Source organism: Moschus berezovskii, chromosome 5 (assembly GCF_049115385.1).
Source record: "Moschus berezovskii isolate FMDL1 chromosome 5, NW_MosBer_1.0, whole genome shotgun sequence".
Classification (NCBI taxonomy): Eukaryota; Metazoa; Chordata; class Mammalia; order Artiodactyla; family Moschidae; genus Moschus; species Moschus berezovskii.
Genome location: NC_142464.1, coordinates 26,210,958 through 26,226,320, shown reverse-complemented (window position 1 = coordinate 26,226,320; position 15,363 = coordinate 26,210,958). Strand labels below are relative to the sequence as shown.

General features: G+C 45.7%; 1 protein-coding gene across 5 annotated transcripts in view; it reads left to right on the top strand.

Annotated features, from left to right (window-relative positions):
* The first annotated feature begins 11,000 nt into the window (after nt 1–11,000).
* Nucleotides 11,001–15,363, top strand: part of NPNT (nephronectin) — an 80,472-nt gene continuing 76,109 nt past the window's right edge. For all 5 annotated transcript variants that reach the window (XM_055433940.2, XM_055433938.2, XM_055433939.2 and 2 more), the window contains exons 1-2: nt 11,001–11,207; nt 13,369–13,469. In XM_055433940.2, the coding sequence (XP_055289915.1) occupies nt 11,137–11,207; nt 13,369–13,469 (172 nt within the window). In that variant the 5' untranslated portion in view covers nt 11,001–11,136. The remainder of the gene's footprint in view (nt 11,208–13,368; nt 13,470–15,363) is intronic.

Sequence of the window (15,363 nt, the reverse complement as noted above, 5' to 3'; positions counted from 1 at the left end):
CAGGGAGGCCTGGCGTGCTGTGATTCATGGGGTCGCAAAGAGTTGGACATGACTGAGTGACTGAACTGATCTGAACTGAAACTCAACTGGTATTTATCAGAGTAAGATTAAACTTGAAGCCTGAACAACCGTTAAGTGCTATCCTGCATTAATTTTTCCTTCAGTAAAGTTCTTCCAAGTCACAGTATTTCCAGATATGTATTTAAACAAACAAGACAATACTGCTAGAGTGATCTGATTTCTTTGATGGATTATTTTGTAAATTAATACATTGTAGTTAATATGCACATTTACCAGAGCTGAAGACACTGTAATTAAAAACATTCATCAAACAATATTTTCAACTGTTCAATTTTCACAAATTTATATTTCATCTTATTTGCACTGGGAAGTAGGGCTTTGCTCATTCAGTAGACCATATAGCTTGTCGGTATATTGTATGGTGTTTTGTTCTCCAACTGGGACATGTATGAGTGCTCAGTCACTTCAGTCATGTCCAACTCTCTGTGACCCCATGGAGTGTAGCCCACCAGGCTCCTCTGTCCATTGGATTCTCCAGGCAAGAATACTGGAGTGGGATGCCCTGCCCTCCTCCAGGGGATCTTCCCAACCCAGGGATCGAACCCACATCTCTTACATGTCCTGCATTAGCAGGTGGATTCTTTATCATCTGGGACAGACAAGTAAACATGGTCTTCACTCATTTAGGTTTCACATAAGGAACTTCCCAACAAAGAGCTATGCGGTCTTGGAGTTGTATTCACACCTTCATTTAGTAAAAAGTTAATCTATTCTATGGAAGACAGATTTTATTGTTTGAATGGGGGGGTGCAAAAGTGAACTGTTACAAAGAATGTGAACTATCTATATTACAGGTAAGCTAGAACAATTCAAAATTTAAAGAATTTCTGGAGAACATAACTCAGTGTTAGAAGCAGGGAAAAAATTGTTTTGATGGAAAATCCTAAAACAACAATTAAGCTACAGCTTTTAGATCAAACCTAAATCTTAACAGTTGGGAGACTATATTTTTATCTTTTTACTTATTGAACTTATTTTGACCTTGTTTCTTTCCAAAATGGACTTGGAGAAAAACCTCAAGAAATGATCATATAAAATAAGGGTAATAAAAGAAAACTCTGTTTCTTCCTACTCACAACACTTCTGACACCAAATGTGTGGGCTTTCCATGCCAATCTGTTCTCCAATTCTCTGTGACACCAGCTGGGTGCCCTACAGTTTAATTCATTATGACACTAGCTACCCAGAGTTAGCAAAAACTCCGCAAGTTAAGGGCTCAGTCCCATAAGACTATCCCCACTTCAGACACTTGTCACTTGTCCCAGCTTGTCACTGCAACTTCTGACTAACCGGCTATAAACCAAAGGTTCCCATGACTCTCTCCTTGAGTTTAATACTTTGCTAGAATGGCTCAGAGAACTCAAAGAAATACTTTACTTACTGTCACCAGTTTATTATAAGGGATACAGCTCAGGAACAGCCAAGTGAACGGGGGAAGCTTCATGCCCTCTCTAGATCACTACCCTCCTGGAATATGGATGCCTTCAACAATCTGGAATCATTCTGAAACCCAGTCCTTTAAGCCTCTATGGAGACTTCCTTATGTAGCCATGGCTGATTAAATCTTTAGCCATTAACTCAGTCTCCAGCCATTCTCCCCTCCTCAGAGATCTCGGGATGGGGCTGAAAGTTCCAACCATCTAATCATATGGTTGGTTCCTCTAGCAACCAGCTCCCATCCTAAGGTATCTAGAGTTCCATCGAGAATCACCTCATTAACTTAAACACAAGTATGATCAAAATGGGGTTTCCCTGGTGGCTTAGCGATGAAGAAAACGCCTGCCAGTTCAGGAGACACGCGTTCAATCCCTGGGTCGGGAAGATCCCCTGGAAAAGAAAATGGCAACCTACTCCAGTATTCTTGCCTGGAAAATCCCATGGACAGAGGGGCCTGGCAGACTACAACCCATGAGTTTGCTAATTTAGGGTCTAAACAACAACGTGGTCAAAAGGGACTTATCGTGAATAACGAAAGACACTCCACTCACCCTTAATCACTCAGGTGATTACAAAGGTTTTAGAAGCTCTGTGCCAGGAACCAGAACAAAAACCAAATATACATTTATTACATTGAACCCAGGTCTCCCACATTGCAGGCGGATTCTTTACCTCCTGAGCCACCAGGGAAGCCCATTATATCACAGCATGTTAGGTAATAAAACAGAAAGAGAAAATTGGGACTAGGGAAGGAAAGAAAAGAGCACAGATGCTAATCCACTCCAAGAGTTTAAATAACTCTCGAGGCAGAATTTAACTCTGAGCTTCGTAGTAGACACTTTAAAATTGTATTTATATAATTTATATTAAAATCTATATAATTTATAACAATTACATATTATATATCATATACAATATATTATATAATAATAAATATATCTATAATTTATCTTCCATGTTTACATGAAAATTCTAATCGTCCATAATTTAAAGTTAATGCATTAAACACAACCGCCACGTAAAATTTAAATTACTGAGGAAAATAAATGGTAAAATTATAAACCCTCTCTTTTAAAAACTGTTAATCGATTTATTTTTTGGAGCAGTTTGAGGTTCCCAGCAAAACTGAAAGGAAGGCTCAGAGCTGTCCCAGAGCCTCCCTTCCGCCTCATCAATGACCCCGCAGTGGCGCCTCTGTCACCATCGGTGGACCTGCGCCAACGCGCTACCCTCGCCCAAAGGCCACAGTTTACGCTAAGGTCCACTGCTGGTGCAGTGCAGTCTGTGGGTTTCAACAAATGTATAATGGCAGGTATCCCACAATCACCATACGATACAGAATAGTTCCACTGCCCTAAAAATCCTCTGTGCTCTGTCCATCATCCCCTTCTCCCTGTCAACACTTGGCAACCACCGATCTTTTTACTGTCTCCATAGTTTTCTGAAACACACTTTTAAAAGGGAAACTTGATACAGCAAGTATTCGTCAGAAAATAGAAGACAAAATTTTCTCCAAAGAAACACGTTTATTGGCCTGAAATTCTGTAAGAAATTAATTACTTTAAGGGATGGAGACAGATATATCAGATAACATCCATGACAATCTTCCAGAAAGTACAGGTGCCGATCTTATTTAGCTATATCCTATAATAAACTCATTAAAGCTGTAAACCCAATTTCGTGAGAGTCCCAGGTTCTAAGTTAAATTCCAACAGACTAACTTGATTGAGCTAATGTTTGGGAAAACCACAGGGGTTGTTAGATAGCACACCCTACCTAGACTGGCTTCTATAAATATCATTTAAGAAGGATTTCTATAAGCACCAAAGTTTTGCCTAAAGAATGGTCTTGCATGTTGTTTGAGAACAGAGCCATGCTTTAGAGACCAGAAGAGTAGGTTGATAATTTAGTAGGAAAGGTGAAAAGCTTAACTAGTACTTCCCCCATGTGGCAGTCAGAAGCAAGAGTATTTTAGGCAACTGAATTTGCTCAAATACTTTGATAAAAGCTAAACTGATTAGAGATTCACAACATAGCATTATCAGAGCTGGCTTAGGCATAGAAAATGTTAAGGCAAGTGTTTGAAGATGCCTATCTTGGTCATAAAAGAAAATATTAGAGAAGCATTTAGTTCCCAGTAGTAAAACCTTCCCTTGAGTTGAATCAGTGTTTGTTGAACACTTATTACACGTACCAGCTGCTTGACTAGGTATTATATACAGTTTACCTAATTTAATTGTGAGTTATATGTAAAGAATTTAATCGGGTTAAGTTATATGTTATATGTTAAGAATTCTCAAGTAGATATATTGACCTGCTGTATGATGAAAATCATTGACTAAGTGAATTCTGGAGAATGATTTCCAAGTATAATGATTTTTCAGTGATGTCATAGTTAAATGTTAGGCTTTCATTCTGGCAGTAGTTAAATACAAAGTTCACTGATTTCCTGAGGCAAAGACAATGCTAGGTGTTCAATGAAAAGTTTTCATTTTCCTCCTTGGCACACTGGAAAAATATACTTTCCAAATTTTCTCGCAGTTAAGTTGGAGCCATGTAACTAGGTAGTAGCCAGCAGAGTGCCACAACCCCCCAGGAATGATTGCATGGGCTCTCTCTCTCCCTTGGCCTTGTGGCTACAGGAGGAGAACTCCAGAAAGACCGAACCGCAGGACAGAAGGAGCCCAGATCCCTGAAGAGCCACTTGCAAAGGACCACTTAGGAAAACTGTCCAACCTGCATTAAATCTGTGCACAAATGAATTTAATTGTGTTAAGCCAAAGAGATTGTGAGTAACGTGCTAAAGGAGCTGGCTAGTGTTACCCCTCCTGGCTTTGTGATACTAAAAATGTATTGACAACACAGAAGAATCTATTTTATACATAAAAACATGAATAAAATGTTTAAAAATTTGCATCAGATCATTGCTTCCCAGGTGGTGCAGTGGTAAAGAATCCACCTGCCCATGCAGAAAACATAAAAGATGTGGTCCAGTCCCTGGGTCGTGAAGATCCCCTGGAGTAGGAAATGGCAACTCACTCCAGTAATAAGATACAAATTTAAAAGAGCTGAAAGTTAGGAGACTTAACATAACTATTTCATAACTCTTGAAACTTCTTTCTAATTTGTTGGTGAGCCATTCATGCCTATTTCAATTCTTCTGGTGATGTTTAAAATAGAACCGAAGGCCCATCAAATAGTCTTCCATTGTCATTGCAGAATTATTTGAAGTTGGATGAGAATTATTGGCACTAAAGACAGTTGTCCCTCCATATTGACAGGGGACTGGTTCCAGGACCCCCACGGAGACCAAAATCCACAGATGCTCAAGACCCTTAAAGAAAAGATTGTAGTATAGTATATGGCCCACATCTGCAGATTCAACCAATGGTGATCCATCTTTGGTTCCATCTCTTGTGACAACTCCACTGGCCTAATGTCCAAGGCCTCTGCAAGGGACATGGCCCAGTTATAAGAGGCAGTGAACTCAGGTCGGTCCAGTGCTATGGTTTACCATCAGGCATAGGTGGTTCTCCTTGTCTAAATTCAGTTTACCAATCAGGGGTCCATTTTTACCAGCAACAAGGCAACATAGTTCACAAATCACCTTATCAGGTTGCCAGGGGAACAGTGCTAAAAAGTTAGCATAAGGTCAAATTCTCATGCAGAAGGGAAAAGGATTTTGTTAGTCCTTTACCCACATAAAGGTTTCTGTCAACTTGATTGCAATGGATTCTTTCAGTATATTCCTGGATTGCACTTGCTAATCATTTATTTAGGGCTTCTGCATTGATAGTCATATCTGTATACGTGTGTATGTTTGCGCACATACGAAAACACTTTTTCTGGGTGTAGATATCAATGACTTCTCAGGAATAATTTGTAAGTGTTTCTTTTTTGATACTTTAAAAGAATTCACACAGTATTGGAATTATCTATTCTTCCAAGAGGTGGTATGCTGTGGTTATGGTATTAACTACAGCTGCTGTTTGTAGGCTAGAAAGCTTGTGACACATGTTATTTTGTAAACTCATTACTTATGCTCATTTGGAAGGTACAGTATATATCCTTTATATATATATAAAGGGGATATCGTTATAAAAAATGAAAATCTTTGTATATGTGCTGCTCCTTGTTGCTTTTATAAGGCATCTTAAGAAAGAGGTGGGCTCAGGCAAGGACTAGCTGTTTTTGCAAGCAGAAATGTCAGGAAATGAGAAGGTCCAGAAATTTCAGGCCTCCCAGGGTTGAAAAAGACAACTGCTTTTATGTCCTGAACATTAATATAAATATAGGGATCCACGCCTTGTGGTGAGGATCAGAGTAAGGGTGTCACCTTCCCAAACAACCCTATTATTTAAGCTAGCCTCAAGGTGGCCTCCATTAAGATGAAAGAGTTAAGTATGGACACAAGGAAGCAAAGAAATAAAGCAGGCTTAAGAACTAGGACTAGAAAAGACTTTGGTTATGGTTATCTGCACAAGGAACTGACTGGAAGCAATTAGAAGCATATTAGGGTTTTAAGGAACTCTTAAAGCCACAGAAACCTTAATTCTGGCCTGAAAATGTGCTATCTCTATTAGCTCCTTTAAAGAAATAGTCAGGCCTTCAAATCTGTACCAGTAGAAAAGGAACTGACAATGATGTACAGCCCCAAGGAAGGCATCTGCTCCAACAGTCACTTCTGACATGGTTCTGGAGGATCAGGTAGTAGAAGCGGGGGTGACCTGACTGTCTGACCAAGGCCCTCCCTCCATGGCCAGAGAAGTGCATCGCAGTAATTCTTGCTCAGCAGGGAGTCAAGACTGCTGTGAATGAGCAGCTGTGTGCTCCTCATCCTTCTCTTTTCCTAAAAAGAGAACTTCTCTATATAGGAGTTTTTGAAGCAATAATCCTGTCCCTAAGCATCGCTGCATATGGGACAGGAGGAGCAATAAACTGCTGAATGTCTTGCATGGCACTGACAAGGAGAAGTTGATAGAGAAAACACATTTTCTCTTTCCTTTGACGCACCCCCACTTTATCCCAACGCTGCTCAAATGTCATCTCCCAGAGGTGCCGGTAACTCAGCTGGTAAAGAATCCACCTGCAATGCAGGAGACCCTGGTTCGATTCCTGGCTCAGGAAGATCCGCTGGAGAAGGGATAGGCTACCCACCCCAGTATTCTTGGGCTTCCCTAGTGGCTCAGCTGGTAAAGAATCTGCCTGCAATGTGGGAGACAAGGGTTCAATCCCTGGGTTGAAGATCCCCTAGAGAAGTGAACGGCGACCCCCACCAGTATTCTGGCCTGGAGAATTCCGTGGACTATATAGTCCACGGGGTCACAAAGAGTCAAGACACGACTGAGTGTCTTTCACTTCACTTCACTTGAGTTCAGTTCAGTTCAGTCGCTCAGTTGTGCCCGACTCTCCGCGACCCCATGAATCACAGCACGCCAGGCCTCCCTGTCCATCACCAACTCCCGGAGTTCGTTCAAACTCATGTCCACAGAGTCGGTGATGCCATCCAGCCATCTCATTCTTGGTCGTCCCCTTCTCCTCCCGCCCCCAACCTTTCCCAGCATCAGAGTCTTTTCCAGTGAGTCAACTCGTCGCATGAGGTGGCCAAAGTATTGCAGTTTCAGCTTTAGCATCAGTCCTTCCAATGAACACCCAGGATTGATCTCCTTTAGAATGGACTGGTTGGATCTCCTTGCAGTCCAAGGGACTCTCAAGAGTCTTCTCCAACACCACAGTTCAAAAGCATCGATTCTTCGGCGATCAGCTTTCTTCACAGTCCAACTCTCACATCCATACATGACCACGGGAAAAACCATAGCCTTGACTAGACGGACCTTTGTTGGCAAAGTAGTGTCTCTGCTTTTTAATATACTATCAAGGTTGGTCATAACTTTCCTTCCAAGGAGTAAGCGTCTTTTAATTGAGAGGTGACCTAAAATAACAGCCCATCTCTTTCTACTACCTACCCTTCCTTGAGTCTCCACACCTTTACCCTCTCTTCACAGCACCTATTGTCTGACTCCCCGACTGCAATGTAAACTCTTTCTGAGCACAACCTTGCCTTGTTGCTGAAGTCCTAGCACATAGAAATGGTTAATACATGGTAGGGTCTCAATAAATATTTACTGGGGGAGAAAAAGACTTAATAATTAAGAGCTTCTGATTTCCAGGTGGGGGAAGTTGTGTTCACTTGGCTGTGTTTTGCTGTTGATCTGTGTCACATTGTGACCAGTAAAGATTATGATTTCTGTGCAAGGAAATTGGGATTACTCCTTGCAAGGTGGCATTATCTGGTGTGAAACCTAACCAAAATATCATCCTACTGTGAAAATACAGATATTGCAAAAAGCACGCTGTTCAGTATGTTTCTTGTTTGTTTTTAAGATTGAGATAGCAATATGTCACTCCCATGGGAACTCCGCTTCTTTTTTGGAATGGGCACTGGTGGTCCTAATTGCAGCTGCTGCTGCTGCTCAGTCGCTTCAGTCGTGTCCGACTCTGTGTGACCCCATAGACGGCAGCCCACCAGGCTCCCCCATCCCTGGGATTCTCCAGGCAAGAACACTGGAGTGGGTTGCCATTTCCTTCTCCAATGCATGAAAGTGAAAAGTGAAAGTGAAGTCGCTCAGTCGTGTCCAACTCCTAGCGACCCCATGAACTGTAGCCTACCAGGCTCCTCCATCCATGGGATTTTCCAGGCAAGAGTACTGGAGTGGGGTGCCATTGCCTTTTCCACTAACTGCAGCAGGCTAGCCGATTAGACCTTGGAATTCTTTTAGAATCCCCTCTGCTCCATGATTCAACAAAGAATGATATAATTAACTACAGCTGACTTGAGGGAGAGGCTAAAGATCACCAAGCAGAATTCAGTCCAGCCTGTGCCAGGTACTGTGCTGGCACAAGGGATATAGTGACACTGCTCTTGCCCTCCTACTGGTTAGTGTCTTGGGTGAACCTCAGTTTGGTAGAGAAGCAGTTCCACCAGTGCTTTAAGAGTTACTCTAGGGGACGCAAAGGACTATAGAAACAGAAGCTACAGGAGTCTCAGCCAAGTGAAAAATTACAAGGGCTCCGTTCCTGGGTTGCTGCTGCTGCTGTTGCTAAGTTGCTTCAGTCATGTCTGACTCTGTGCAAGCGTCAGCTAAGCTTGGACCCAAAGAGTAAGTGGAAAGTGTGTCTGTATGAAGAAGGGAGATGCTGATTCACTTTCCTGTACACTTGAAACTAACACAACAATGTCAATCAACCATATTCCAATTTAAAAAATAACAAAAGAAGAAGGAAGATGAATGGAGTGTTTTCTAGGACAAAGAAAAGATAAAAAATAAAAAAAAAAGAGGCAGGCAGAGGGGGTATTACAATCTTACTCCAGATATCCATCCTGTTTTCACCTACTACTCATCCTCTCCTTCGAACTCCAGTTTCTAGCCTGTTGGTTAGTCCCTTTCTCTCTAATCATCCATTGCTCAACCCAGGAACCTATAAACAAAGAAAATGACTAAGGAGCAGCCACTGAAACCTGGAACCAAGCCTACATTACACTTAAAAAAACTTTTTTTCTGCAGAAAAAATATTTTGACTACTACATTTTTGGAGTTCATTAGAAAGATCTGAAATGGATGACACCAAGCTGTTTGCCTAAAATAATGTCCCAAGCCCGAAATGGCATGGATGTTTCCTGAGATTAAAATAGAAACTTGTTTTGCTAACAGAAAACAACTTGGAAATCAAAGAGTCATTTAAGTTGAAACCATTATTTTTCCTTTTCTTGCAGAAAATTCCTGTTTATACACACTAAGAGATCAGGATAGTGAGGTCACTCTGCCACAGAATTTTCCATTAAAAAATTTAAAGTTGGAGAAATCTCAAAAAGAAAATAAAGATCTGGGTAAAGTTTGTAATGTAGCAGACTCAGTCAGTAAACATTTATGAGCGCCTACAGCATGAAACACACTGAACAAAGAAACTTGCCCTTGGAGAGTTTGAATTCTATCAGGAAGAAGACGGGCAAAATAAGAAATAAGCAAATTATATAGGAAACAGATGGCACAGTGGTAAAGAATCTGCCTGCCAACGCAGGAGACCCAAGAGAGGCAGGGTCGATCCCTGAGTCGGGAAGAGCCCCTGGAGGAGGAAATGGCAACCCACTCCAGTCTTCTTCCCTGGGAAATTCCATGGACAGAGGAGCCTGGGACGCTACAGTCCATGGCATCGCATAGTCGGACAGGTTTGAGCGCACAGGCACACAAAAACAGGAAACCAGAAGAGTGGTTTGCAGAAAAGACAAAGGACAGGGGACATCAGGAGGGGACAGGGTGCACTTTTAAATAGGGTGGTCAAGACTGGTCACCTAAAAGAGGTGACATAGGAGCAAAGACAAGTGACGATGATGGCTATCGGGGTTCAGGTGGAAGTGACCGTCCATGGCCTGAGGCAGGATCGCCTGAGTGTGGAAGAAAGGCATGGGCGACCACGGATTAGAGAAAGCGAGGGCATGGGCTGTTAGGTCGGAGAGGTAGGGGAAGCCAGACCCGTGACCCGGGCACTCATTCCGGGTGGGGTGTGGGAAGAGAGGTGACTTGATCGGACTGAGGCTTTAAGGTGAATTTTGGTATAATCATTGCGTGTTTCTGTTTGAACACAGCCCTTCTACAGTACATTTCACTCAACAATAACAGAGCACTAATTGCTCGAAATGGTTCTCTAAATGATCTCCGAGGATCAGGCACCACAAGACTTAGGAAGTAACTGCTCTCCCCTTCTGGCGGGCACGTGCCCCTGAAGGGGCAGCCGCTGCCATCCTCCTACTGTGCTCAGAGCCGAGCTGGCGGAGGTGGAAACAGTCTGCACCTCTCTTCAAAACTCGAAGACGCCAAGCATTTCGTTCGGCTGGTTACAAAATTTTTAAAAACCCTGCCTCTGCCAGCTCTGCGGGAGAAGCAAACTCCCGGAGTTTGCCTTCGCTAATTTGTCCAAGTCGGGCTGCGGTTTCGCTTAAACGCAGACCCAGCTCAGCTCCGGCCGCACAAACCTCTCACCCTGGACTTCGCCCCCCGGCGAAAGCCGCGGCGCGCCCCGCGGTCCCCACCTGTTCGGAAGGAAGCCGCGGAGCGCGCACCTACGCCCCGGGCCCCTTCCCTCCCCGGCTCAGACCTTCCTGCCGAGCACCCTGCTCTCCCTGGTCCAGGCCGGGCTGGCAACTTTTCTCCCGGCCTGGCGCTCGCCCCGCTTGGCCGGTCCCCAAGAGACTCTGCCTGCCCGCAGAGCCCCCGCCCCCGAGCCTCCCGCCGAGGGGCCGCGCGCCCTCAGCGCTCACCCGGGGACCCGGGGGCGGCGAGCCGAGCGCACGCGCGCCCCCCGCCCCTGCGCCCCTCCCCGCCGGCGGCGCGGCTTCCCGGGCAGCGCCTCCCCTAGCAGGGAGGGAGCCGGAGGGGCTCGGGGCGCCGCCAGCAGACCTGCTCCGGCTGCGCGCCGCGCGGCTCTCCTCCGAGACGGGCAGCAGCAGCCTCGGTGGCCGCAGCTCCTCGGGGAAGCCGAGCACGCCTCTCCTGCGCCCCCAGCACCCGCCACCTGCTCCCCGCTTGCAGCTGAGCCTCCGCCCGGGACCCGCCGCCCGAGATGGATTTCCTCCTGGCGCTGCTGCTCGGGTCCTCGCTCTACCTGCAGGCGGCCGCGGAGTTCGACGGGAGGTAAGTCGGCCCCCGGGGACCCTCTCCTGCTCTATCCAGCGCTCATTCCACACCGCCCTGGCGTCCCGTCTTTCTGCTCTCGGGCCAGAAGCCGGGCCACCGCACGGCCTCGGCGGGAGGACAGCCGTCGAGCCGCGGTCTCCACCAGTGGCTGCCCAAGGCCTAGAGGGCGCGCCCCCTGCGCGTCCGGGAACCCGGGGGAGGCTGCGCTGCGGGGCGGGCCGCCGAGCCCGACTCGGGGCTGCGGGAGAAGGGAGCTGGAGCTCTGAGGGCGCGGGTTAGCTGCCCCACAGGCGGCGACGTGCGGGACATCCCTTGGCTGGGAAACAGCTCTGCAGTGGGGAAACTTCCAGGTGGTCCGGGCAACATCCCGGCTGGGGGCTGTCACGGTGACTCACACAAAGGGTAGGGAGCGGAAGCCACTGTGCTTCCAGAGGGAGACCCGTTTGCTTCCCCACTTGGTTTTCCCGGTGGGAGGGAGCACTCAAAATCCGGACCGAGGGGCCGGGGGGAGGACGCTGCGCGCGCGTGTGTGGGTGCCTGTACGCGCACACAGCTCCCGAGACCTCGGGCGAGCCTGGCTGCGGCGTGCTCTGACAGGTCCCAACAACCCAGGCTCCGCTCCGCTCCCCTGTCACTCAGCCGCTCCTCCTACCGCAGAGCGAGGAGCCCTCGCCCCGGCCGCCAGATCGGCTCCCAAGAGTGTGTGTGCATGCGTGTGTGTGTGTGTGTCGGGAGGGCGTGCTTGGTTACTCCTCCTCGGTGCAATTACAGACCAGACTCGCCCCGAGCGCCCATCGCTGCTGCTTAAGCAGAAAACGGGCAGCAGCCAGGAGAGATTTTTAACTTGGGTCCCACCGCCACCCAGTCAGCCTCATGCAGTGACCCTCACCCCCGCCCCGCGCAGCCCGAGAGACTGGCGCACCTGTTTTACCTGCAGTCTTGGAACGAATCAATTCCACGATTGATTGGCTTTCTTGTGCCTGGAAGGAACGGAGGGGAGCCAGTGGAGCGCTGAAGAGAAAAAGCGCAGCCGCTTGTTTATCACCTAGTCGCAGGAAATGGAAAGTTCGGGGTTATTTGTCCTTTGGGCTCGGGGGCAGAAGCGGGAGATGAAGGCAAGGGGAATGAAAAGATTAGTAAAGTTTTTTTTTTTTTTTTTTTTTAAGTGGGTAACGATCAGAGGCTGTTTTATTTTATTAAAGCAATGATTTCCCCACATTCGGATATCCTGTGAGTCTCTTGCACACATATTTGCAGCAAGAAATAATCAAATGATTATGCATAGATTTTCATGTAGTCTTAAAAATATCTTGAACAGACGATTGAAATATTGATCCTCTGGGGTGGGGGGCGGGGAGAGTCGTCGAGGTAGGTGTGAATTTAAACAAGGAACCGATGTACCAAATAAGGTGTCAAAGTGGAATCTGGTTGGTAAATCGCATCCTGAAATCCAGTGTTTGTTTTAGTCCTTATTTATGTTAGAGAGGACGGTAACAAGAATTGTTGATGCAGAAAAGTTTCAAACTACAAGGACACTTGAGATGTTAGCTACACTTTAAACTCTCCTTGGTTTCATTTAGTCTTCCTTCTCAAGTACATTTTTTTTTCTGAAAACTTTTTTTGCAGAAGAGTCATATCTCAAAAAGTTATGTTCCCTTTGATTTTCAGAAACCTCCCCTCTTTCTGCCCCTTCCCACAGGTACCCCCTTATACAAGGCAGACTTTTTTTCCCCTGCTTTGACATGTCTGATTTAATACTTCTCAGTTTACCATGAATCAGCCAAAACTGGCTTTCCCCTCAGTAACAGGTGCGGGCCTTTGAGGAATCTGTTTTATTTCAAACTTCAGAAACCATCCTGTGAGTGGCAGCCTTGAGAATCCTTGGGTTTAGCTGGTGCTATTTCCCCGTAAGAAAGGATCGTCCCCTTCTTTCCCCCCTCAATTCTTGTGCTGTTGTATGTGTGTCTGTCTGATGTTTGGAATTAGATCATAGCAGAACCATTTCCCTGAAGGTGTTCTGTTGTTTAATTTCTTCAGGCATGAAAGGGTTCGTAGAAATTGTTGGGTGTGATTTAAAAGTTTTTCTAAAGTAATAAAGAGGAAATTATTTTTAATTTCAAGAGTGTCTTTATGTAACTTGAATGTTTCTGTTTGGTAGGTGGCCCAGGCAGATAGTGTCATCCATTGGCCTGTGTCGTTACGGTGGGAGGATTGACTGCTGCTGGGGCTGGGCCCGCCGGTCCTGGGGACAGTGTCAGCGTGAGTATCAGCCCGGGGACTTCAGCATCTGTGGGGGACGGGCTGTCCACTGTCAGTCATGGCTTCACTCTGCACATCGGAGGGCTCCTACTGAGCAAGGCTTCCTGGTGTGGTTCTGACGTGGGAGTTGCCCCTGACCTCTTACTCTGCCCCTTTCCAACCGGAACACCCCCCACCCCCAACTAAAGTAAGGTGCCAGTTTTATTATTCACAGAGGTACCTAGGACGCTCATTTTAGCATTTGTCCTCAGGACCTCCAGCTCTTGTTTTCCCATCAGGCTTACTCTTTGTTGTGGGCTGTGAGATTGGGGTAAGATAATGAGTCTAGACTGTATTTACACTAAATAAACTCTGAACCTTACAGCACTTATAAATTCCTTGCCATAGCTGTTGTATAAAGTGACCTATTTGTAAATCTTTTTTTTTGAAGTGAGATTGTATTGACTGAATTCTAAATGGACCACCCAGTATAATCAAATAACACTTAAAAAAAAATCATTTTGAAGTTCCATGAGTAGTCAACATCATGTACTAAGTGCCAAATCAGAACACTGATGTTTTTACCTTTTCCATAATCACAAATGGATATTTTAATGGTAGAAATCAGAGCCACATCCCAGAAGTTTGAGAAATTAATTCCCACCTTTTTATCTACATCTTAAAATTTTATCTTTCCCAGTTGCCCTAACAAAAATAATTCACAAAATAATCAAGTAAATTTCTGCAATATCTTTGGATCCCTAGATTGGTATGTTTGGTTAGATGGTGGGATTGAGCTGATTTCGATGTATTCCAGTGTTTTTAACAGTAATAAAAAAGGGGCTTAGAGAAATATGGAAGGGCAGTTAAAAAGGCTGGAGTTGCAAAGGGAGGAGCCTGCCTCAGAGAAGTGTTGACAAGGTGGAGGAATCAGGTAAATCTCAGTTTGGAAAGCTAGGCATTCCCTTAGTTATTTCAGCCTTTGGGGATGTCTGCCCCTAACTTCGTGAAAGAGGGAGAGTAACAGCCCTGGGTGGATGTCTCTGGTTAGGGAGGAAAAGGTAAAGGGGACTCATGGTTGTGTGCCCACTCCTTGCAAGCCACTGGGCCGGGCTTGTTGCACAGCTGGGTCACTGCTGCTTTTATTAAAGGCAGATGGTAGTAACTCCAGTTTGGGGTAAACAAAAGAACAAGGGAAAGCTTCTGTGCCCCTACTGGTTAGTCTATTTCATGTTGTCTTTAAGGGAAGATGATCAGAGAGAAGAATGGTACCTGATGGACTACAGTCTGTGATGCCACTCATGCCACAGGGCCAGAGGTGTTTGCACAGCTGGAGGCCACAGGTGTGGCATTTGAAGAGCAGTCAGGTGTTGATAAGCCGAAGGTGAAGAGAGGACTCTTCTCTTGACCCAATCAATATACACACCTCTCCTGAATAAAAGATAAGTAGTTTCTTGGCAGGAAGGAAGGTAGTTTCCAACTCCTTCACTGCCTCAGTTTTCTAAACACCCCCAAAGCGAGTGTTGCAGTACTCTGGGGCGTGCACAGGCCCCCAGCCCCACCCAGGACAAGGCTGCCTGGCTGAGCGCACTGGAGCGCACCTCCCGTGAAGGCAGCGTGCCAGGGCAGTCAGCAGAGGCAAGCGGAGGAGGAGATTTGCCTTCTGCCAGTTGTGCTTAAAGAATTTTGAGGAGAAAGCTCTCTTAGAAGTTCATCAACTGTGGAATTCCCCCAGAAAGAGCTGTTTTATGTCTCTCTATTCTTGGAATTAAGTTTTCTCTGATACACACCGCCTTGGCAGTTCTGAATTTGAATGAGTTTAAAGACTTTTGAAGAGTCCAGTGGTATGACAAAATTTAAACATCCAAGTGATTGCCCAGCATTTCACTTTCTGTGCAGTAGTTTTCCCAGCAGA